The 26,593-nt window shown below is 40.6% G+C and overlaps 2 protein-coding genes and 1 pseudogene across 2 annotated transcripts; 1 reads left to right on the top strand and 2 right to left on the bottom strand.

Annotated features, from left to right (window-relative positions):
* Window positions 1-1,751: 1,751 nt before the first annotated feature.
* LOC138994377 (olfactory receptor 1D2) lies at window positions 1,752-2,693 on the bottom strand. The gene has a single exon (XM_070394255.1). The coding sequence runs from the start codon at window positions 2,691-2,693 to the stop codon at window positions 1,752-1,754; it is 942 nt and encodes a 313-aa protein (XP_070250356.1).
* A 10,754-nt stretch (window positions 2,694-13,447) lies between these two features.
* On the bottom strand, window positions 13,448-14,399 carry OR1G1 (olfactory receptor family 1 subfamily G member 1). Its single transcript, XM_070395374.1, is given in 2 exon segments — window positions 13,448-14,080; window positions 14,082-14,399. Coding segments are annotated over 2 exon segments (951 nt in total).
* Window positions 14,400-21,380: 6,981 nt separating this feature from the next.
* LOC138994997 (cyclin-G1-like) lies at window positions 21,381-22,681 on the top strand (annotated as a pseudogene).
* Window positions 22,682-26,593: the final 3,912 nt, after the last annotated feature.

Genomic DNA, 26,593 nt, shown 5'->3' with positions numbered 1-26,593 from the left:
TTGACTCTTTTTAGTCATTTGCCTATCTCTCTAAACATTAAAATCTGTTTATTGCTATCAAAAAATAACTTGCTGGACTTTTGATTGGGATTACACTTAATTTGTAGATCAAATTGGGAAGAACTGAGATCTTGACAATATTGATCCTTTCTATCTATTAACATGGCTGTGAGATTGTGATTTATTTATATCTTCCTCCTATTTCTGGCACAGAGCTCCTAAAACCAACCTTTGGATTTCCTGAGAAGAGTGTAATGGTGTCTTATTGATTACAACCCCCTTTCAAATAGACCTGAGTTTATGTTCATGAGGTGACCTTGGGAAAGCACCTAAGGTTGGTGCTTGTTGCTAGAAGAACCAACCAACCTCTCGAGAGAGATGAAGAGCAGGATTGACTTAATCACTGATAGCCAATGGTTTAATCAGTCATGCCTATGTAAGGAAGCCTGAATAAAAACACGAAAGGCCAGGGGTGGGAGAGCTTCTGCATTGCTGACACATGGAGATTTCTAGAGAGTGACATACCCAGAGAGGGCATGGACGCTCCATGTTCTTTCCCAGACACCTTGCTGTATGCATATTCTCCATCTGGCTGTTCCTGAGTTATATCTTTTTAGAATAAACTGGTAACCTAGTAAGTAAAATGTTTCTCTGAGATCTGAGAGCTGTTTTAGCAAATTAATTGAACCCATGGAGAGGATTATTGGAACCTTCCATCCATAGCTAGTCAATCAGAAGCACAGATGACAACCTGGCCTTGTGATTTGTGTCTGAAGTGTGTTTGTGGGACAGGGAAGTCTTGTAGGACTGAGCCCTTAACCTATGGGATATGATTTTATCTCCAGGTAAATAGTATCAGAATGGAGTTGAATTGTAGGACACCCAGTTGGTGTTGGAGAAATGGTAGGTGGTGTGGAAAAAGCACGCACATCAGAATTGGTGTCAGAACCATATAACCTAAGTAGAGATTGGGCTTCAAAATTACCTTCTCCCCTCCTACTGCCTCCACCACCATTCCTGTTCATAAGCATGTGCTGATATGTTTGAGAGTTCTTTTTAAAAGAAATTAAGACGAGATGGGAAATGAGGAGCCACAGACATAAAGGAAAGGGTGGACACCCGAAGATAAAATCTAACTTCTCTCAGAGAAAAGAAATTCAGAAAAAAGGCAAGGCAATATTATTTTGAGGACCAAAGGACAAAAATCTTCCCAGAGCAAAGAAGAGAGATCTCTTGCCATTCTGTCTGAACATCAGGGGCTGTGTCCAGAGGGACTGTGGGTCAGCATTGAAGCAGTGGGAGCTGAGCCCAACAGAGCATTAGGAAAGGGCCAGCTTCACCCAATAAATCTCCTGTGGGAGCGGTGCAAGGTGTCTTTTATAAATGGCTTCCAGGCAGCAGGCCCCTAAGAGAAGTTCAGAAGAATATGAGGGGTGTGTGCTAAAGAACATGAGAGCCTCAAGGACATAACTGGATAAAGCTGAGACTGTGGTCCTGTGTCAGGCAAGCAGAAGGCTTTAATCCTGCAAACTTCTAGTATTAGCATTATGTGACCTTATTTATTGCCAGAGCTGATGAGGTCTGAGGGACATTGGGTTGCACATATATGTATTTTCTTCATCGAAGATATATGACCTCCTTCTAAGATGGAGCTATGTCCTAATCTCTCCTGTATCCCCCATAGGGTAATGCTTTGCACACAGTGGCGGAAATTTCGAGTCTTTATTGTAATGTCCTGTCCAAAATTACCCTCATGTGAACCTCTGAAAGGCTTTCCCTAGGAAGAGTCTCCCCAGAGCCCCATGCATGTCCTTGTTCCTCAGGCTGTAGATAAAAGGGTTCATCATGGGGGTGACCACAGCATACATCACTGTGGCCACTGAGTCTTTCATAGAATAGGTGTGCAGGGGCTTCAAATATACCATACAAAGTGTCCCATAGAAGAGAATGACTACAGCCAAATGGGAGGCACAGGTGGAGAAGGCTTTGTACTTGCTGGAGGCGGATGGTATTTGAAGGATGGCTCTGACAATCCACACATAGGACATGATCATGAACCCAAATGGGGTAAAAAAGATGAAGGATCCCGTGGCAATCAGCACTGTGTGATTGATCTGAGTGTTGGAACACGCGAGCCTCAGCAGGACATACATCTCACAGAAGATGTAGTGGATCTTCCGGGGCCCACAGAAGATGACTTTGGACATAAGGAGGGTGTGGATGAGGCCATAGAGAGCAGAGAACACCCAACATAAGGTCAGGAACAAAATACAGAGGCTGGGGCTCATGGCTGTGGCATAGTGGAGAGGGCGGCAGATAGCCACAAAGCGGTCATATGCCATTGTGGCCAGGATGAGGTTGTCCAGGGCCACCAAGGAGACCAGGAAGTAGAGCTGTGTCAGGCATCCCACGTAGGAGATGGCTTTGTTCTGGGACTGAAGGTTCACCAGCATCTTGGGGACTGTGTTGGTGACAAAGAAGAGGTCAGTGAAGGAGAGATTGGCCAGAAAGAAGTACATGGGAGTGTGCAGGCGGGAATCAAAACTGATGGCCAAGATGATGAGCACATTTCCCACCACCGTGACCAGGTACATGGACAGGAACATCCAAAACAGGACCCGCTGGTCTTCAGGGCTCTCGGAGATCCCCAGGAGCAGGAACTCAGAGGCTCCACTCTGGTTGCCTCCACGCATTTCCCCAACTTTCTGTAATATCAGCATCAACAGACATTTACTATATGCCCTCAATCAAATAAAGACATTCAATTAATTAAAACCAACTCTTTTTAAGCATTAAAAAATATCTTAGGCTAAACTTTATCATTTTTTTGCATAAGAAACAATGTAATAATAGACACAAAAACAGGGCATGAAAAATCTTTATGAAATGTAGTAATTCCAGCCACATCTAATCTGGCATACTCAATATAATAGGAATAACATCAATTGTATCATTTTAAATATAATCATCTTGCAATTCTTTTGGAAGTGCTTAAATATTAGTATGTTATATTATGATAGTATATACACTTATGTTATATATAAAACAGGTATATGCAGTATAAGAAATTGATGGTATATAATTGGATAAAGGGGAATGTAAAAATATTGAAAAGAAAATGGAAAAATTGTCATTATTTGCTGATAGGATGATCTACCTGGGAAACAAGACAGGCTGTTGACATGCCATTAGAAATAAGAACTTTCAGAACACTTGAAATCAAGTCTGAGTTCTGACATTTTCTAGCTCTGATACCTTATGCATGTTACATGAACTCTTTGACTTTATTTCTTTATGTGAAAAATGGGTCAGGGTGATAATAAAATTAAATTGTAAAGTGCTTATCATAAGGAGCTAACTTTCAGTGAGTACTCAAGAAATTTTCATTATTATTATTAATATATGTACATAATATTCAGAAATAATAAGATTAAAATATGATGTAGAACAATTCCATTGACATTATCAACAAACAAAACTATGCATGAAGATGTTAACAAGTAGCAGGTAGGGTCTTCAAATTCTTCAGAGAGGCATAAAGTAAAATCTTTTAAAAAAATCTTTATTGTTGAAAGAATTACATAAGTCCCTATCCCCCCCCCCCTCCATTGAACCACGCTTGCATTCCCAGTATAAAATTTAACATTGATTTTCAATTATTTTATTTAGACTTTTGTAATCATATTTATAAATGAAGCTTATCTATAGTTCCTTCTTTATGTGCCATCCCTATTACCTTTTTGATATGATTTGTTTGCATTAGAGTCTATCTGAAACTTGTATTCACTTATTGTCAACTTCCACCATTTGAAATTTGTTGACTCTTCTTCAATAACTTATGATGTAATTTTTATAGAAATCCCATGGAATCCATTTTCCCCAAATAGCTTTTAATACATTGCAATCTATTGATTATGAACAAAAATCCCAATGTGAATAATTCAAGCAATACAAGAAATTGGAATAGAAAGAAAGTTAAAGTCATTTCAAATTCTGTCATGCAGGCACTGTCAACATTGTGGTGAACACACTCTCAGTTTTGTGCTTTCAGTCAACTTGACGCACTCAGTACGTGAGGGCAACTTTCTCCAAGTCAATATTGTCCTTTATTATCTATTATTTCTTCTTGAATAACCTTACATTTCTTCCTGCATGATTTTCCTTTAATCTTAAAATTAAAAAATTTACCAAGTTTCATTCAGTGGTGTTTCTCCTTCATTGACTTATCTGACTTAGAATGTGTTTTCCAATCTAAACTTATGCCTCCTCAAAAAATAAAATAAAATTATGCCTCCTGAAAATAAATAAATAAAAATATGCCTGCTCTCATTTTAGGTGAATCTTCTTTCATTCTTTATTTTTTAAAATATGTTTTTATTGATTTCAGAGAGGAAGGGAGAGGGAGAGAGGGATAGAAACATCAACAATGAGAGAGAATCATCAATTGGCTGCCTCTTGCATGAACCCTACTGGGGATCAAGCCCACAACCCAGGCATGTGCCCTGACCTCCTGGTTCATAGGTTGACATTCAACCAATGAATCACACTGGCCAGTTTCATTCTTTCTTTCTGTTATATGTCTTAGAATTATACTATTACTATACTGGATATCAATTAGCATTTCATTTTGGTGACTCTACTCCATCTCCCCTAAAAAAAACCTGCAGTAAACCCAACCTGCCTCTTTGAAAATAAATAGATTAAAATATTGTTTTAAACAGACTCAACAGTATAAAAGAAGAGTATCATTCCTAATACTCAGGTGAATAATACATTTATGCAAAAGATTTTATGAAAAAAGAGAAAACTTAAAAATTAATTCATGATATTCATGGCAGGAGGATATTGCATTTGTCAGAAGAGAGTGATCCACTACTAAGAAATTTTGCTTTTGGGTGAAAAATAAGATCGTGAAATAAAGGAATATAGTGGAATCACGACTGACTTTAGGCACGACAGTGTGAGAAACTCCATTGACCTGTGTAAGAGGGAGGAGCTGTGGTGGGGATTTAAAGAGTTCTATTATTTATCATTTCTCAAAATTTTCTATCTCCCAAGTCCCTCAAGTTGAAAACCCTGCTTTGAAGACAAGGAGTGACTAAGGGGCCCAGTATTGACTCCATCCTGGGCCTGGCTCTGCCTCCCACTCAGACAGAAGCAGCCTCAGCCCTCCTATGTCTGCAGGGAATGAGCCAGAATGGCCCCGTGGAGACTGCTTGTGGTTGGCCCCTGGTGCTGTCTATAGGAGAGAGAGGAGTGAGGAAACATCATTACAGACTTCCCACACAAAGAGATGTGGATTGGCCAGGTCAGGAGCTGGAAAATGAGAGAGAGAGAGAGAGAGAGAGAGAGAGAGAGAGAGAGAGAGAGAGAAGAGCTACAGTATTTCCCAGGAATAGGGAAGTGAGTTCCCCATCACAGAAGGCCTTAGAACAGGCCGTAGGAAATAGCAGTGTGAGTGTTCACTGCAGACTCGATTCAAGCATTTAGTGAAGGTAAGTGTTGCTTCATTTCACTTTTAACATTGAGATTCCAAATGACAGAGTGACCATGTGGTGGTCCTTTGCATTTGAGTTAAAACAGAAGTAACCCTTTGGACAGGCTCTGGAGACTTTTGATATGTACAGTTTCCCAAATCTGGTTTTGTTACATAATTCTCCTACACCACGAATGAGCTCATTTATTACGTACAGTACTTAAGTGAGATGTTAAGATAAAGAGATCTCTTAGAAAAGCTAATAGTTTTAATGAGAAAGGAGAACTGATGGGCTCATTCCAGAGACCACTCCAAGACCCCACATTGACCTGAGGATGGAAAAGAACACCCGGTGACTCCCTGAGTGACCCCGTCCCTGAGCACACCCAGCCACCACCTTGTTTCTGCCATGGAGACAAAGGTCGTCCACCCCCTTAGACCTCATCAGCAACGACTTCCTTCCACAGCCTGTTGCCTGGATGCAGGGCCCCGTGGGACATCTGCCTGACAGGAGAGAAGGTGGGAGACAGATAAGAGGGCTGGGGATAGTCAGAAGATATACAAAGGAATGGGTACCTCTACTTCCTAGTCCTCAACCAGGCATCTCCCACACTTTAGTGCACATCAGAATGATATGCAAAAGGCCCATTTTCTGGTTCCCTTACTTCAGTTTTGAGAAGGAAGTTTTTTGTTTTTTTAAATCAGCTGCTGATTCTGAAGGTACACTTTGGGAACCGCTGCTCCTAGTCTGTAAGAGTCGGTGGGTTCTGTGCATTTGTGTGGTCAGCTGTCTTTGGAGACACAAAGCTCTCTGCAGTGTGGCTGGGTTGACAGGGGAAAGCCTGGGGCGGTATGGGAAAGGGCTCCAAACTCAGCATTAGACAACTTCCCTTCCTTGCCTCCTGGGTTGCTCCCCCATGCATGACCTTGGGGAGGGCCCACAACCTCCTGGAGCCTCCTCATCTCACCCTTAAAGCCTTTTGTGTTTGCCAGCAGATTAAAAACCATAGAACGTTACAAAGATCGGAGGGATTGGTGTATTACCTTTAAACACACGGAAGGTAGATTCTATGAAGATTTTCAAAGTATGTATTTTTGTGAGAGAGAAAATGAAGAAGAGAGAAGATAAGAAAGCAGAGAGGGAGAGGGAGTGGGAGAGATGGAGGGGAAGCGAGGGGCGGGGACAGGAGGACAGAGGAGAATGTCTGAGATGTCCAGACCTTACCCACTCTGTGCCGGCCTCCAAGTTGCCTAGTTCTGCTGCTCCCCTTTCCTTCCGCGCAGGACGAAAATGGTCAGGTCACAAAGGATTGTCAGGCATTGTTTCTGAATAGGATTTGGTGATTCGTCCTGTTGGCTGTTGTTGGGAAGGAGGGATTAGTGCCTGGATCTTCAGTGCCTGCGTAGAAGGAGAAAGCAAGGCTGTGGGCGCTCTGAGGATCCCAGGGACTCTGAGAACTGAGCCCTTGAAGCCAGGTTCGTGAGAAAGGGGCTGAGCTGGAGCCATGAGTCAGTTCTGGAGAGGCCTCAGGGAGGCAATCCCAAGGCAGCTTGTTGAGATGAAGCTGGAGAATTGCTCCAGTGTTAGTATCTATTAACAACACTCTTGGGAAATGAGTTGTTTTTAAGGAGTGAACCAATTCCACGTTGGGCAGCCATCCTGGAGGTGCCGTAGGAATAAGAGCGAGCTGTAATTAAAGAAGACTTCACGGAAATGCTGCCCCCTGGCTTTGCGTCTGTGGGGGACTGGGAAAATCTCAAGCACTAAATCTGGGTGAGGATGATTCCAGATTGCTAGCAACCCTGAGTACTAAGTCACCGCCATTAGACAAAAATCATATTTGGAGGGAAATAATGCCATCTTAGACCTCCAATTATTTTCTTAATAGCTTTTAAGCACAATATTCAGCCCAAACCCAGAGAAGCAGACACACGGAAAATAGGATTCTGAAAGCAAGAACAGCAGAGGAAAGCATACAGGAGCTCCGGATCATATAATAATGAGACAGATTGGAAAACAACGATGCTCACATTGTTTTTGGATATAGAGCCAAGTCAGAAAAATGTTGGCAGGACTTTTTAGAAACTAAACAAACACGAGTCACCAGCAGTCAGATGAGAAACACATCCCAGCCCTGCAGATCCTCTCAGGTTCTCCTCTGGACACGGCTCCTGCAGGGCAGTCACTCCTGATCGCATCAATTAGTTTTACTCACTTCCTAACTTTATTTAGATGGGAGTTTACCTTTGAACTCTTTCATCGTCTGCTTTTTTCACTCCCTGTTATATATGTGATTTTCATCTATATTGCTATCTGAGGTTGTAGATTGTCCATTTTCATCGCTGAATAGTGTTCTATTGTGTGACTATAACATTGAAAGTCCATTCACCATTGATGGGCATCTTTGGTTTCTATTATCGGCTGTTACGCAACAGCTACGCATTGCTGTTGGGCATCTCTCTGTAGGAGGGGAATTTCTGGATAATAGGGCAGGTCTATATCTAGTTTTAATAGGTACTGCTAAACAATTTTTTCATAATACTTTTTCATATATATATATGCATAAAATAATTATATCTAATTATTTCCATAAAATAAGTACCTACTGGCCCAACCTCCAGCATTTTATATGAATTCCAGTTACTCCACATTCTTACCACGATTTGCTATTTTTCCATTCTTTTCATTTGAGCTTTATTTGGTGTATAGTGATATCTTATTGTGGTTTTACTTTTCATATCCATGATGACTAATGAACAAGCCATCTTCATGTAGTTATTCGCCATAAGTATACCTCTTATGTAATATTCCATTACCACTCTTCCCTATTTTTCTATCAAATGACTTCAACAAAATGGCTAAAAAATATATCCTTTGCTCATACCTCTTTCTACAACACAATTTGGCATCCATTCACAAACAAGGCCTTTGTGCGGGCTGTGGGATCCAGCATCAGAGGCCAATACCTGTCCTTGCTCCAGTAATAGGCATACAGACCTTGGTCCTGGTTGTGGGCCATGCCATGGTCTATAAATCCCTCTCACCAGTGGCCCCTCTGAGCCATGGTCTGGGAGCCTTGGAGGTCAGTGTCTTGGGCAGTCATCCATAGATGAGAAACCATTTTTGGAAGTCCAGGTTTCAGTGGGAAAGTTCTAGCACACTATTGGAACCCAAAACAATGAGTTTAGATTCATTGGAGAGGGTAAGAAGAACAGTCTGACTTCACCCACATCAACCCTTCTTCAAAGCAGCACAGCTCAGTGCCAAGAGAGACTTCTAGGCCAGTGATGGTGAACCTTTTGAGCTCGGTGTGTCAGCATTTTGAAAAACCCTAACTTAACTCTGGTGCCGTGTCACATATAGAAATTTTTTGATATTTGCAACCATAGTAAAACAAAGACTTATATTTTTGATATTGATTTTATATATTTAAATGCCATTTAGCAAAGAAAAATCAACCAAAAAAATGAGTTCGCGTGTCACCTCTGACACACGTGTCATAGGTTCGCCATCACTGGTCTAGGCTCATGATTTCTCCCGCGGTGTCAGGGAGAGGGGCTGGAAACGAGAGTGTACGAATGAATGACTGGCTTCCCCAGCTCTGTGGGAAGCTGCCACAAGTCCATTTCTCTCTCACCCCATGCAGAGGACTGAGTCATGAGCTGCGTGACAGGGGATGGGTGGAGGTTGGGAGAGCAGCAGCTAGGACGCTTGGAGGGCATTGCAGGGATTCAGACCTTACTAACTGCATTGCAAACTCCATCAAGAAGCCTGTCCATGGGCCACAAGGGAGCCTCATCCAACAGTAAAAAATAAACTGCCCAGTTAAAAAACACAGGTAACGGGCCTGGCTGGAGTGGCTCAGTTGGTTGAGTGTTGTCCTGTGCACAGAAGGGTTTCCGGTTCGATTGCCGGCTTGATTCCCGGTTTGGGCACATACCTGGGTGCGGGTTTGATTCCTAGTCAGGGAGTATACAGAAGGCAACCAATCAATGTTTCTCTCTCACATTGATGTTCTCTCTCTCTCTCAGTGTCTCTCTGTCTCTTTCTCTCTCTCCCTATTCCTACCCCTGTCCCCACCCCTACCCCTACCCCTAAATCTATCTCTATCTCTATCTCTATCTCTATCTCTATCTCTATCTCTATCTCTATCTCTATCTCCCTTCCTCCCTCAAAGCATATCCTCAGGTGAGGATTAAAAAAAACATAAACCAGATAAAGGACCTGAATAGCCATTTTTCTAATGAAAATATACAAACAGCCATTAGGTATATAAAAGATGCTCAGCCCTGGCCGGTTTGGCTCAGTGGATAGAGCATCGGCTTTCGGACTGAAGGGTCCCAGGTTCAATTCCAGCCAACGGCACATTCCTGGGTTGCGGGCTCCATCCCCAGTAGGGGGCGTGCAGAAGGCAGCCAATCAATGATTCTCTCTCATTGATGTTTCTATCTCTCCATCCCTCTCCCTTCCTCTCTAAAAATCAATAAAAAATTTAAAAAAAATAATAACAAAAGATGCTCAAAATCACTAATCATCAGGGAAATGTAAATAAAAACCTCTATGAGATATCACTTTATACATGTTAGGATGGCTATTATAAAAAAGACAAAAATAGCAAATGTTGGCAAGAATCTGGAAGAAAAGAAGCCCTCATTCTCGGTTGGTGGTCTAGTCATTATAGAAAATAGTATGGGGTGTTTCTCAAATTTTAAATATTGGACTGCCATATGATCCAGCAATCCCCTTTCTGGGTATATATTCAAAGGAAATAAAATCAGTGTCTCAAGACACTCCCATGTTTATTGCAACATTGTTCAAAACAGCCAAGATATGGAAAGAACCCAAGTGTCTATGAGGGGATGAATGGATAAAGAAAGTGTAGTATATATGTACTTTAGAATATATTTCAGCTTTTAAAAGGAAGGAAATTCTGCCATTTGTGACAATTGGATAAATCTTAAGGATAGTATGCTAAAATAAGCCAGACTGCATGATCTTATTTATATGTGGGATCTAAAAAAGTTAAATGCATAGAAGCAGGGGATAGAATCGTGGTCACCAGGGCAGGGAGGGGAGGGTAATAGAGAGATGTTAGTCAAAGGTTTCAAAATTCCAGTTATGTAGGATAAATAAGTTCTAGGAATCTAATGTACAGCAGGATGCCTGCAGTACATAATAGAGTTGAATATTGACAATTTGCTAAAGGAGTAAATTTCATGTGCTCTCACCAGAAAAAAAGGTAATTATGTGAGGAGGTTGATATGTTAATTAATTTGACTGGTTATGATTTTACTTTGCATATATATATACATATATATACATATATACAGTATATCTCAATTATGTTTTATACCTTAAATATAGAGTGTTCTCAAAAATGTATACATACACTAACTATAAAAGCAGTGCTTATTAAAATACATTTTAAAAATTGATCTATCAGCTGTTAAAGTGTGTATGCTTTTTTGGGACACCCTGTATATATAATTTTCGTAAAAAAGAAAAAATGCTTTTTCAAACTTGTGATGAGGTCACTATATACTTCATTTACAAATATTTCTATTTCTTAATGCTCTGCTGGGTATTAACAATATAGAAAATTTGCTGTAACTCTAGATATAGAAATAATTTTCAGTTTTCAATGCTTCTGGAATATAATCACTCTTACCAATAATTATATTACATTATAATATGTTTATTAAGTAAATATAATAAAATGCTAGTACATTTGCTGCTTGTAAAATGAATAACAATATGAAACAATATTGATGCAACATTGGGGAAACCGTTAGGATTTGATAACAATTTGGCAATATAGAACATGAGCTTTAAAACTATCCATAACTATATGTGACATACTTGTTTTTAAGAAAGTAGGCTAGGAGAATAAAACCATGCAAAAGTAATGCTTGTCAAAATGTTACTTTTTAATATTAAAAAATGTGAATTAATCCTCAAGCAGTACAGTAGGGCACTCTTTGACAAAACTATGGTGTAAGGGCTATTGGCACAGCTCAAAAAGTATAATTATGACAAATATGTAAACTGTGTTGTGACAGGGAGATTCATATACAAACTATAAATATGAAAGAATAATATGTAACTTAAAAGATATAACTACAAATATTGGTGAATATTAATTTAAACAGAAAAATATGCACATCTGTCAATTAAGGAGGAGGGACCATGGAGTAGTGCCAAGCTGTGTATTTCAAGTGAAGTAGGTACATTTTTACTTTAAGCTTAAGCACCCAGTAGGCATGGTTTCAAAGGTAGACTGAAATCTTCCCAGCATCTGAATCCTGGTAAGTGGACGATCCCGCATTAACTCCCACAATGTTCTCCAAGAGCATGATTAAAGCCTAGGATCCCTTCTAGTTTCACAGTGCAGGTTAGAGGCAATTTCTTCTCAGCAGCTTTTCAAGTGAATTCGCATTATCTGCTGCTGCTCAGCTTTAATTCTAACAAGGACTTCCACCACAGTAGCTAACTTATTGAAAAGATACTGCATACTAGGAATTAACCCTTCGCATGCTTCCATGCATATCTAATTCATCACAGAGAATGCTTTACAAATATTAGTCAAATGTCTTGACAACACAATAAGGTAGGTTGTACTTGCTTTGAAAGGTTAAGTAATAGCCCAGGGTCACACAGCTTACAAGTGGCAACGTCAAGAATTCAACATGCTTCAGTCTAACTCTAGAGCCACACAGTCTACCACTCCGCTACCCTCTATTGTCAGAAGGTAGCATGTGAGCTTGCTTTAAGGTAAATAGGGAGCAGGTGAGCTGGCTATGAACTACTGACTTCCACTGGAGAGAGATTACCTGCAGTAATCGCGGCCTATGTCACTGCAGCATGCAACCGGGTACTTAAAGGGAAATAGACACGAATGAAAAATAGCACCCAGTAGTTGCTTTTTATTTTTTTACAGAATCTCATTGGTTTTGGTGTACCTTATTGTACATATATTTCCCCCTACTTTATTTGGTAACCATCAACATCAATCAGCATATGATGAAAATGTTGGCCTGAGATGGTCTTGGGAGAAACACAGGACAGAGCCAGGTAACTGTGGACCACATGTGAAGGTGGACCTGACTGCTAGGAAGAGTAGTGTGCACTTTGTTCTGCCGGCAGTATGAGGCTACTGGAGACCTCCAACAGGGTGGGCGTCATGGTGCTGTAACTGTGTGCAGAATAGATGGAATGGGGAGAGACTGGAGACTGAGAACTTCTAGGAGGGGTGTCAATCATTCAGGTAAGAAATGATGAAGTGTCCATAAAATCACTCTTTCCTGGCCCCTAACTTTATGATTACAATCAAGCCAATGGTGTACAACACATATTAACGATGTCAGGTATCATGCCAAGTGGTAAGCATCAGGACTGCAAAGATGGAATTGACTTGGGAAAGTTTTCCCAAAAATAAAAATTAAGTTTTCACATGAAATCAAAGATGTTCAGAGGAGTGGGGTCTTGGATGCTTAGCAAAATATCGCAGTAGGTCTATCTATATACTCATCAGGTTTTTCCAAGTCCCAGTTTCTATTCTTTCAGCATCAGGGCACAGACATGGCGAGTCCCAGTGCAAAACATTGTTGGTGGGATTCAAGTCATCAAGGTCACAGTGATGCGAAAGTTATCTTGGCCACATACAACAGCACAACAAGAAAATCTCTTATGTTTGTCCCAAGTGGCCCCATGTTGTTTCAAAGTATTCAAGCACATTATTTATTATAAATCTGGGTGGCTATACTTTTAGAACATTAAGATTTTAAGAACTTAAGCTAAAGATAGTGGGTTTGTTCTGATGCACTCCCATAGCTTACTTAGTAGGCATGAATATTTCCAGTTCAAATCACAGGTCCTAGAAGTGAGGTCTCCACCTTCTCTCCCTGTCTTGTTCCTTACTGCTTCCTTATGGGGAGTGCAATTGGGTGGAGGCCCCCACATTGGAGGTGAAGTCACTGCCACTGAAGGGAGTGAATTTTCCTAACCCAGATTACCTTTCTCAGGGAAGACTTGATGTCTCTGTTCCTCAAACTGTAGATAAAGGGGTTTAGCATCGGGGTGACCACGGTGTACATCACCGAAGCAACAGCTCCCTTCTGCGCTGAGCGGGTTGAGGGGGGACTGAAATAAACACAAAAGGAAGTCCCAAAGAATAGAGAGACCACAGACAGGTGAGAACTGCAGGTAGAAAAGGCTTTCCTCTTCCCCTGAGCTGAGGGGATCTTCAGGATGGTGGAGAAAATGTACGTGTAAGAGATAATCAGGCAAAGCACGCAAACCAGGCCGGTGAGACCGCCGATGGTGAAGATCACCAGCTCGTTGATGAAGGGGTCAGTGCAGGACAGACTCAGAAGGGGGTTGATGTCACAAAAGAAGTGTGGGATCTCGTGGTCTGCACAGAAGGACAGGCTGTCCAGCAAGAGCGTGTGTAAGAGGGAGCTGAGGGCGGTCACGATCCAAGATGCAGACACGAGGCAGACACAGAGCCCAGGGCTCATGACCATGATGTAATGGAGCGGGTGGCAGATGGCCACATAGCGGTCATAGGCCATGACTGCTAAGAGAAACGCCTCCAGCATCCCAAACAGCAAAAAAAAAATATAGTTGCGATAGACACCCCGCATATGAGATGACCTGATTCTGGATCCATATGTTTGCCAGCATCTTGGGGACTGTGGTGGATATGAAGCAGGTGTCAGCAAGGGAGAGGTTGACCAGGAAGAAGTACATCGGAGTGTGGAGTTGAGCATCAGCGGTGATGGCCAGAATGATGAGGAGGTTGCCTGCCACTGTGATCAGGTACATGGACAGAAACAGCCCAAAGAGGACCTCCTGTTGCTCTGGCTGCGCAGAGAGCCCCAGGAGGAAAAATTCTGAGACGCTGGTCAGGTTTTCCCATTCCATTTGTCTGTAAGCAGAAAGTTGGGACAATTGAATGAGGCTGATAAGTCCTGCATTATGAACTCTGAAAACTAGGAAATATGCCAGTGTTGCTCTTCTAATCTAGATGGAACCATATGAAATCTCCAATGTTTAACTGGTTGGGACCTACAACAATGGAAGTCTCATGTACTTCAATGAAATTTTTGCAAATGTCTGTACTTGGTGCCAATGAAAAGAAAAGACTTGTTTGTAATGGGAAAGAGGTGTTGTCTTTAAACTTCATTATATAAGCATCAATCCAATACATACGTTTTGGGGCTAACCTGGAGGTGTTTGCTGGCTTAACGGTTGTGGTATTCATGTGGACATTATGACATTAGTCCATCCTAAGTCTCTGCCCATCTTATTTCCTCGGGCTGAAATAGTCCTCCCTCTCTCATTCATCTATCTAGCTAAACTTCAGATCTCAGCTTAGATGTCACCTCTTCTAGGGATCCTTCCCTGTTTATCCTTTTACAGCAAACTCAGGTTCATGCCTCCCTGCCCCCTGCGCCTTCCCCATCAGAGCATGTGCCACTCTGCATTGTGACCATCAATTTGTCTGTGTCCTTCACACTCTCAATGGTGCAAGAACCACTGAGGGTAGGCAGAGAAAATGCCTATCTTGTTCATCTTTGGAATGTAGCATTAGCCCTGAGCCTGGTGCAACATAGATATTCTGTGAGTATCCAGTATGTGAATAAATAAACCCAAAGAATAGAAAGTAAAATTGGGTAGAGGTAATACCAGGCAGAGGAAACAGCTGAACCTTTTAAAAAAATCTTTATTGTTGAATGTATTACATATGTCCCCTTTTTTCCCCACTGCCTTCTCCCACCCCCTCCTCCTACCCCTAGGCCTTCACCACCCTATTGTCTGTGTCTATGGGTTATGTATATGTGCATATGAGTTCATTGGTTGATCTCTTCCCCCTGCTTCCAAAATTTATAGGGAACTCATACAACTTAACAAAAGGAAGATAAACAATCCAATTAAAAAATGGGCAAAAGACTTAAATAGACACTTCTCCAAAGTGGACATACAGAAGGCCAAAGGGCATATGAAAAAAATGCTCAAAGCCACTAATCATCTGAGAGATGCAAGTCAAAACAGCCTGAACTTTTTTGTTACTAGTTCCTCACATACTAGTAGCTTTGAGTTAATGGAGTCCTGGCCATAGGAATATGTTGAAAACCTGGTTACAGAGACATAAAGATGTCAAACAAAGCAAATGCAGTCTTTCTGGGTGAAATTCTGGGAATGGAAGAGTGTTTTATCTGAGGAATTAACCCACAGAATTAATTTTCCCTGTGCCATCCTTTTCCCTCCAAAGAGCATGTCCTATGACTCTGTCATCCCTAGTTGCATCCAATAAATCACTAGTTACCAGATAATAATGGCATCTGGTGTCTTATTCCCTCACTGACCATGGCTATCTCTCACCAAACTGGTTTCCTCTTGTATGTGGATACACCAGGGCCTGTTGCATTCTCTTATTGAAAAACCTACCAAAGGCAAAAATAGGAAGCCCAGGAATAGGACACAATATACATCAGATTTTGGTCTGCTGAAGGTGGCATTGCCACTTGGTGGGAAAAAGAAGAGGGATGAACAAATGGTGCTGAGACAAGCAAGCTGACACTTAGGGGAAAATTAAGTTAGATTCATCCCCCACGGTGTTTACTGGGTAAATTTCAGGTGTCTAAAGCATTGCATCTACAGATATAACTACAAAGTAACCAGAGGAAACTATAGTACAATAGTTATGTCATCTCAGGACAAGCATGTCCTTTCTACCTGGAAAGAAGAAAAAAGGATGTAATAATAAAGGTGGAAAAATTGGTTTCAAAGTAGAAGGCAAACAAAAACATGGGAAGGTGCTTTCAGCATACATTATAGAAAGAATTAATATTCTTAAGAGTAATTAATAATTTAATTAATAAGTAAAGGGCACCCCGCCTAATAGAAAAATGAATAAATAGCACTAAGTCACAACCAGCAGGGGCAGAACTGGATCTAGTCTCAACTGTTTAATTCTAAGACTTGTGCTCTCCACCCTCCTCATGGTCTCCATAAATCACCAAACCTTGTCTGCTAGCAGCTAGAGTCCCCAAGATCACCAGATTGTGTGCAATTAGCCAAAATGTGACTATAATAGATGGCTTTTCCACCACTTTCTCCCAAGGGTCTCCGCCCTACTCAGGTCCTCTGTTTATTAGACTTTGCGTTCTCCATACCTCATAGACATAGCTCTAGGTGTTCGTGGATGGGTTAATGGGGTTCCGTACATGGCTGCATTGCTTGACCTTTCCCAAAACCCCCTAATGAGTACAATCACTTCTGTAGTTTCCTGGCCCAACAGCTGCTGCCTTTTCCACTACCCAGAGCCCACCCTCACCTCCCTCACTCAGGATAGAAGGTCTACTGACTAAGGCAGATAAAAAGGCTTCATAATCTCCACTCCCCTCAATCTTGTCTCTTGACCATTTCTGGCTCAGCAGACACAGGAACCTCAGCCCTAATCCCTCACCAGCTTTTCTCTCAGCTCGCTGAGTCACAGACAGACCTAACTTCCTTTTTCTTTCTCCATTTGCTAAAGTTTAGTCCCAACTTTTAGGCCAGCTCTTGCCTCGTGAATGCCAAGTACTTTACCAAAACCTAAAACTAATTGAATGCATTGCCCTTCCTTTTCAAATGGGGTCAGTGGGCATTTTTCCAGGCTTGTTATAAACTAAAACTCTCTTAACTCAAAACAAATTTATTCTTACATTTTATATTAGCTCTGCTGTTTTAACACACACATTTTCTGTGGTTGCTTATAATTTTTGGCGAACTTAGCTAGGATGCTTTCTGGACTCAGGTTCACATTTGAAAATGGAAATGAAATTTAGAGAACTCGTGTTTCTCACTTATGAAGAAAGAAACACCCAGAGGAAAGAAGTACAAGTTATAGGGTTAAAAACAGAGGGAATAAGGTGTGTGTGTGGAGGGGGCAGGCTGAGTGATCAGATGTCTGAAACTTCGATTTCTGTAATTGGTCCAAATATAAACATTTTAATCTCACCTCCCCAAATAATATATATTTTGTTGACTAGTATGTTTGATAAAAATCTCTGAAAAATTAAACAGAAAGTCAGTAGCAGTGATTACTAGTGAGAGGTTTGGGGATTGGGTGGATGAGACACAGGAGAAGGAGGGAGATTTTCATGTGTACCTTGTAGTACATTTTAAAAAATAGTTTGGTATACAATTTTATATTGATTATATTAGTTTTAGGTGTAAAACATAGTGAAAGTTTAAGCCATGAATGTATTACTTATTGAAAAACAAATTATGGAAACCATTCCCCCAAACCAAACCAAGGGCTGATAAAATGTATAAAATGAAAGAGTGCAGAATAATGCAGCCTCTCTTTTCTAGAGATTCCATAATAGCAGACACACTTGCTTGGTTGAAGCCACATCCTTTTAATCTCTTCATGTGGTGTGGGGGCCTGAGTGTGTCTGTTCACATGTTTGTGCATGTGTGTGAGTGTGTGGTCGTGTGTGTCTCCTGCAAAGGCTGGGGTTTGCGTGACAGGGATCAGCGTGGAATTATCTGAAGAGAAGTCACTGTTGATTCCTGTGCCCTGGTCTCTTAACAGCACATGACTCTCATTATCTGTAAGGTTTTATGGACAGGGGACTCTGCCTCTTTAGGTCACTGAAGCAGCCCAGTGTCATCATTGTTGGTATAGGACTCCTTGTGCAAGATGGGTTCCCAAGTGTCCACGGGGTAGGATGGGCAAAGGAAAAGAAGGGAGAAAAAATAAGCAAAATGGAGTCATGTGTCTTCTCTCTTAGTCCTTACCTGGTTGTTCTTGCCAATCGCTGAGGGTGTTACTGGAAGGCTTCTGTTTGCCTCACGTACGTCTCTCACACAGCGGATGGTCAGAAGAAGGTGACAGGAACTGCATTTAAAGGCACCAAAAGGAAATTTGCTTCATGCTCTGAATATGTTGAATAATGATTCTTGCCATCACTACACCTGTTCAAATTTCTCCTTTAGCCTCACAGTATTAGATGGGCTCTTATTCTTGTCCATTTTGAGGAAAAAAGGACAAGAGCTCTGGTTAAGATTATGATCATGCCAGCATATGTCATCCTGAGAAACTACAGTCACAGAACACCACCTAGAGCCTAAGAGCAGCCTCATAGCATCCCTGTTTCTTTGAGAATTTGCTGCTAATGCCTGCCCCTTGTACTTGTTCAGAGAACCCATGAGAAATGCATTCTTCTAATTTTATCAATACTCTTGGAATTGAGATTCTTCTATTCTTAGTTATAGGTTGGGCCAATCTTAAGACTTGGTAAATTAGAGATAATTAATTCTATGGAGTACTCAACACCCAAGAGGATTGAGAACACTGTGAGCTGGTCCAAGAGAGTCTAATACATTAGGGACCTATCTAAGATACCTCTGTGGCCCCATGGGATCCTAGCAATCCATTCACTGGAAAAACAGCTAAGGTGTTTTGGTCAATTCATTTAGCCTTGTGATATTTTCTTGGTATTTTTGAGGGGAGCTTAGGTAGAGGCCTTCAGCACACTAAAAGGGCCAGATGAGGTGAGCCACTGTTGGCTCAGAGAGTACCTTACCATCTTGTCTTCTTCTCGACATGATAATCATAGCCCAGGTTGAGGCTCTATTGGTGCAGCCCCACTTGTACTATATGTTCCTCCTTTGGGCTAAGGAGAACAGAGGTAGGAAACTAGGCATTATCAAGGCAGGTGCCTGCAACCTGAATCCTGTCCTTGCAGATGTTTCATGAACAGATCAATGGGGAATGTGGAAGCTAAAATAACACCAGTAAATGAAATCTCTTTTTTTCTACTGGAGAAATGGTCACATAATTACCCCTCTGCCTGAAGGTCATCTACTCAAGGATGCAGAGCATGAAGAAGAACAGAATGTCGATGACTTGGGCATGCGGGTTATTCTTGGGTCTCCTTGGGACAGTGGCCAATTTCTTGTGTGTTCTAGAAGTGCTGGCATGAGATACACTTAAATCAGTAATCTAATGTTTTCAATATATTATTCTATTTTATTAAACAAAATAACCACATAGCTCCATGTTTTAAAAGAATCTAGTTTAATTTTTTTTCTTCCATGAGAAAACAGAATAGAGTGAACCAATTCTCTAAGAACAACATGTAATATGACTTGGAACATTGGTATCTGATACTCAGAATTCACTGACAAAGTGGAATGGCAACAGGTACAGCTGAAGGGACAGAAGTAGGGAAGAAAGCAAATGCAGGTGCTGGAACTAGAAATATTATCTGTGCTGAGTCCTTTCTATATCACTTCCTTTTTTCTTAGAACTGAAGAGGTACAACATGAATAGAATCTAACTCATGGTTCCTCAGTGTGACCATATTAGCATCTCCAAAGACCCCTTTATCTTTTTTCCTACAGTCCTGATCTAGAGAGGTAGAGCATGGTGACAAAAGATTGCAAGTTATTTAAAGATTGGAGTCAGATAGCCTGGGACTGAATTCGAGTTATGTGGATCTGCACAAGTTTTTTCAATTCTCCAAGCCTGAGTTTTCTCATTTTAATGACCCCTGAATTAATCCTTCATGTCTGGAGCAGGTTCCAGCAAAGGATATAGAATTGAACTGAGATTTGAGCTGTTGCCTAAGAGAAAGAGTTTCTAGTTTGATTTCAGCCAAGTTATATGCCTTTTGAAACAAACAAAACCCTAACATTTTATGAAAAATATAACATAGTCCAGTTTCCATAATACACTATTCACAATGTCCAGGAATCAATAAAAGTTACTAGACATATAAAGAAACTAGGAAACAGGAGCCATTCTCAAGAGAAAAGACATTCAGTGGAGACACCCATGAGGGGACTCAGATGTCACACATACCAGAGAAGGCTTTTAAAACAGCTATTATCACCTGGCTGGTGTGGCTCAGTGGTTGAACATCGACCTATGAACCAGGTGGTCAAGGATTAATTCCATGTCAGGGCACATGCCTGGGTTGTGGGCTCGATCCCCAGTGCAGGGTGCACAAGAGGCAGCTGATCAATGACTCTTTCTCATCACTGATATTTCTATTTCTTTTTTCCTCTCCCTTTCTCTCTGAAATAAATAAAAATTATTAAAATATAAAAATATATTAAAAATAAAGATAAAACAGTTTTCTTCCATGAAGTAAAGAAAAATATGCAACAAGTGAGTAAAATTGTAGAAAATGTCATCAGAAAAGTTAAAACTATAAAAATCCAAATAGAAAGTCTAGAACTGAAAAATATAATTATGTGCAAAAATACTCTGCCTGGCCTTAATTGCACAGTTGAGATGACAGAGGAAGTCAGAGAACTTAAAAACAGATAAATTTATATAATTTGAAGCCATAGGAAAACTTACCAAACAAAAATTAATAAAGAAATGTGTGACTGTATCTAAAAGTCTAATCTATTTGTAATTAGAGCCAGGAAGGAGAGAATGAAGATAATTTAAAATTTGAAGAAATAATGACCAACATTTTCCCACTACAGAAAGGCATAAATCTACAGATTCAGGTAGATCAGCAAATCCCAAATAGGATAAACTCAAAGAAAAATACAACTAGGCACATCATAGTCAAACTGCTGATAAATAAAGATAAAGAGACTATTCTTTGAAAGCAGCCAGAGAAAAATGACAGTTTACATATAGGAGAACAACCATTTAGATTATTATGTAGTCTCATCAGAAATAATAATGGTAAGGCCTCTGGTCCTGAGCTGACCCTGAGGAGGTCAGTGTCATTTGTTAGGCTCTGGGAGATCTCCACCCAGGGCAACTCGCCCTTCCCAGGCCTCTCCCCTCTTGCCCTAGCATCCCTTTGTCTCATAGGGCTTTGGATCTGTTATCTTGGGCTGAAGTGAAAGGTTGTGGGAGAGTGATTACCACTGAGGAGCTGCTTTATGATCAAGGTGATAGAGTTACTGACAACTGACTCCCAGAAACTGCTACACCAGCTGAATGCTCTGTTGGAACAGGAGTCCAGATGTCAGCCAAAGGTGAGTGGCTTGAGACTAATTGAATCTGTAGGTGATCATGGGTTCAGAATGATGACAAGACTAAAGGGCTTTGAAGTAAAATATATTCTTAGTCTAACTCAGTTCTTTGGCTTCAACAGGGAGACATTTTCTCTAGCTGTGAATTTACTGGACATAAACCTTTCAAAAATTAAGGTACAGCCCTAGCACATTGGGAGTGTTGGACTGAGCTGCTTCTACTTAGCTGTACAAATCAATAGAAGAGGAAAGAAATTAGCCATTGGTAAGTGACTGATCCAAATAAGCCAGTGTAGGCTCACAGTTTCAGACTTAAGAAGGGAAAAGATTGTGTTGAAGAAAGAGTGTAGGAAAGTCAATGCTACTATTGCCTTGCAATCTCTGCAACACTTTTATTCACTAACTAGAGGCCCAGTGCACAAAATTCGTGCACTTGGGGGGGGGGTGTCCCTCAGCCCAGCCTGGACCCTCTTGCAGTCTGGGAGCCCTCAGGGGATGTCTAACTGATGGCTTAGGCCTGCTCCCCATGGGGAGGATGCCTAAGCCAGCAGTTGGACATCCTTAGCACTGCCATGGAAACAGGAAAGGCTACTGCCACCACCACTGCACTCCCCAGCTGTGAGCCCAGCTTCTGGCTGAGCAGCGCTCTCCCTGTGTGAGCGCACTGACCACCAGGTGCCGGCTCCTGTGTTGAGCGCTGCCTCCTGGTGGTCAATGCGTGTCATAATGACTGGTCGTTCTGCCATTTAGTCAATTTTCATATTAGCCTTTTATTATATAGGATTCAAGAGAACTTTCCATTTGAAAGGAGGAATAGCCTTAATTTTGAAAGACAAGAAGCTGAACTTAAGACATGCCACTGCAGGATTATATTTTCTGAAGCAAAGCCTTCTTTGTTGGCATTGTCTGTCACTGCCCTGGGGGTCCAAGCACAGAAGTGTATAGAGTTAGCAGAGGAGTAGAATGTCTGCAGAAAACTTCCAAGATAAATGGCAGAGATTTGATCTTCTGGTAAGAGCTCATGTCCAAGTGCTTAACTGAATATCCATCAAACAGTTGTTCCAAACCAAATATTCAGAACTTGAACTATTTCTGGGTGAACTGCATGGCAATTGAAGCATAGTTACTACAGAACAACCCACCTTCCAAAAATTCCTGAAGTGATCCCTCCATTGGATTATTATAGCCACAAAAAAACTCTTCTCTGAAGCCCTTCTCTGCAATCCTGAGCTATGGATTCCATAATGTTATAATGGATTTAAGCAGTGAAGCCTCAAAGTAACACAACTAGATTAGCATTGAAGTTTTCAAGTTTGGGGAAACTGACTAATTAACATTCCCCTGTAGTGGAATTATGTTTGAATTCATCTGTGAGGCACACAAACAGAGCCAAGAGCATAAATATAAAATGCTAATGACAAGTTTGGAAAGGAATAACTGCGAATCTTTATTTCTAACATGGATCCGACTTTCTATATTGGGTCCATATATTTTGGTGACGTTAAAATGGTAACCTACTTAATTTAAATTTAAATTCAAAATGATGAGGTTTACATCAAAACCAACATTCCACAGATGTCCTTTCAAAGCAAGAATCATTACTCTAGGCAGTGAAAATGGTTTCTTGGCACCTGTATGCAAGTAATAGATAATCCAGAGATGTGGATTTTATTGCTTCATGGAATTACATTTAAATTTGAGGGCATATTATATAAATCAAAACTACACACCTAGTAATTTTTGCATATTAAATTATTTTTAATATTTTTCTAGAAAACAGGTGATGTTTGTATCAATACAATTTTTATATAAAATCTACTGCTTTACTCTAGCCTTATTGAGAATATTAATTTTCATTGTATTAGTAACTTAAATTAAATTAACATCACTGGAAACTTTCTGATTTAAAACTCCAGAAGTTTTTACTGAGGACTATTTTTATAAAACTTCCAGTGCTTCTAATTTAGAATTTTGCATAACATGAAGAGAACATATTTTCACTAATTGCCCCTACTGTGCCAACAGAAATACTTAAGAAAAGCAAATAAGCATTTTTATAATCATGAGGTTGCTGAGGTAGTGTTCAGTATTTTCTATGAGGTCGGTGAATATAGAGAGATCTACAATGTTAAAAGTGGTCATTGGTTCCTCAGTGCAATATGTAGACTGAGTCCACCCAGGATAGCTATACCCCATTTTGACATCATGTTATGAGTAAATATGCACTGAAAAATTCATTGAAAACCAAGTATATTATATCACACTTTTGTAAACCATGTTTTGTAGATAACTTTTCAGTTTTCCCAAAAGGCTGATATATTTAAATATTTTTATTACTTTGGTGTTAATTTTGATATCAAACTATTCTACAAGGCTATGTTAATCAAAAGAGCATGGTATTGGCATAAAAACAAAAGCCTAAATCAGTGGAACAGAATAGAGAGCCCAGAAACAAACCCACACTTATATGGTCAATTAATATTTAACAAAGGAGGCAAGAATATACAATGGGGTAAAGACAGTCCATTTAATAAATGGTGTTGGGAAAATTGGACAAATACATTTTAAAAAGTGGAACTAGACCACTTTCTTAAACCACATACTAGAATAAACTAAAAATGAATTAAAGACATAAATCTAAGAGGTGAAACTATAAAACCTGTAGAAGAAACTGTAAGCAGCCTGGCCGGTTGGCAGAGTGGATTGAGGGTTGTCCCAGGCATCTAGAGGTTGATTCCTGGTCAGATCTCATGTCTGGGTTGTGGGCTTAATCCCAAGTAAGGAGGTACAAGAGGCAGCAAATCTATGTTTATCTCTCATTGATGTTTATATCTCTCTCTCCCTTTCTCTGTTTCTAAAAATCAATAAAACATATTTTTAAGAAAACATAAGCAGTAAGCACACTAACATTTGTCTTAGCAATGTTTTTTTCTGATCTATCTCCTCAGGCAAGGGAAACAAAATAAAAAAATAGACAAATGGAACTACATCAAACTAAAAAATTTATGCACAACAGAGGAAACCATCAACAAAATGAAAAAAATAAACCCTACTGAATGGGAGAAAAAAATCACCAATGATATATCTGATAAAGGGTTAATATCCACACTTTATAAAGAACTTATCCAACTCAACACCAACGCCCCCCCCCCCCAAAAAAAACGAAAACATGCACACCAATCTGATTTAAAAATGGGCAGAAGACATGAATGAACAACTCTCCAAAGAGAACATAAAAATGGCCAATAGACGTATGAAAAGATCCTCAAACTCACTAATCACCTGAGAAATGCAAATTAAAACCACAATGTGATATCACCTCGCACCTGTCAGAATGGCTACCATCAATAAATCAACAAGCACTGCTGGTAAGGGTGTGGAGAAAATGGAACCCTTGTGCACTGTTGGTGAGAATGCAGATAGGTGCAGCCACTGTAGAAAACAGTGTGGAGTTCCCTTAAAATATTAAGAATGGAGCTGCCTTATGACCCAGCGATTTTACCTCTAGGAATATATTCAAAGAAACCTGAAACGCTAATTCAAAAGAATATATGCACCCGTATCTTCATTGCAGTGCTATTTACAACAAGAGGCCCAATGCATGAAATTCATGCAAGGGGCTCAGCCCTTGCAGCCCTGGCTGGCCCTCACAGCCCCTCGCAGCCTCGGCTTCATCTGGAAGGTTGTCCAGATGGTCGTCCGGACATTCGTTCTGCTGTTTGGTCTAATTAGCATATTAGTTCCTTATTATATAAGATAGCCATGATTTGGAAGCAGCCCAAGTGTCCATCGGTAGATGAGTGGATAAAAAGCTGTGGTACATTTACACAATGCAACACCATGCGGTTGTAAAAAAGAAGGAACTCTTACCCTTTGCAAGAGCATGTGTGGAGCAGAAGAGCATTATGCTAAGTGAAGTAAGCCAGTTAGATAAACACAAATATTATATGATTTCACTTCTATGTGGAATCTAATGGACAGTATAAAACTAACAAACGAGGTAGAAACAGACTCCTAGAGAGCAGACTGGTAGCTGGGGGGCGGGGGGGGGGGGGGTAGGGGGGAGAGCGGGGGGGCGCGTGGAGGGAGCTGCAGAACTGAGTACAAAAAAGGTGAAGGAAGCCCTGGCTGGTGTGACTCGGTTGGTTGGGCATCATCCTGTGCGTTGAGTTTGCTGATTCCATTCTGGGTCAGGACACATGCCCAGGTTGCTGAGTCGATTCCCAGGAGGCGGTGTGCAGGAGGCAGCTGATCCATGTCTCTCTCATCAATCGTTCCATCTCTCTATCCCTCTCCCTTCCTCTCTCTCTAAAATCAATAACAACATATTTAAAAAAAACAAAATTCATTTGTCAAAAACTTTAAAAACATATTTTAATACCTAATGCATGGTAATTAAGGGAAACGTCTGAGTTTATATTTTTATACTATGCACACTAGAAACGTTAAACACTGCCTGTCCAAGAAAAGAAAGATTTTAAAGGTGCTTCAGAGACCCAGGCATTTCCTTATGGTTTCTGAACACTCATATCATAATTCTCAAAGTGGTCCATACCCCAAGGTAATGTAAATATTTAATATTGGGGCCTCTTTCTTTTACATATAATCTTTGCCTCTTAGGGATTTTCCTAAGAGGCAAATAAAACTAAGAGGTTTTATTAATTTTATACAAACCAAATCAAATTCAGTCATGTCTTCTCATCAATTAGTCAGACATGAAAGGTAACATATACAATGATTTCAGTTCAATGAAAACCCAAAATACATAAATGCAGAGACACACAGAGAGATGAGGGGCTGTCAGGGGCTGAGTGGGGAGGATGAGCAATAACGGCTACCACCTGGATTGGTCTGGATGAAATATTCTGGAGAGGGATTGTGATGTGATGTGATGTGATGGTGGCCCGCTGAAAACATGTGGCCCGCTGAAAATATTTGTTTTTTTACTTCAAAATAAGATATGTGCAGTGTGCATAGGAATTTGTTCATAGTTGTTTTTTTTTAACTATAGTCCGGCCCTCCAACGGTCTGAGGGACAGTGAACTGGCCCCCTGTTTAAAAAGTTTGAGGACTCCTGCAGTTTAGATCCTTCAGAGCTGCCTAATTAAACTCCTGATCTC

This window comes from Myotis yumanensis, unplaced genomic scaffold (assembly GCF_028538775.1).
Source record: "Myotis yumanensis isolate MYYU_CA2020_CCGP unplaced genomic scaffold, mMyoYum1.0.hap1 SCAF_16, whole genome shotgun sequence".
NCBI lineage: Eukaryota > Metazoa > Chordata > Mammalia > Chiroptera > Vespertilionidae > Myotis > Myotis yumanensis.
This window is presented reverse-complemented; position numbering and strand designations above follow the sequence as displayed.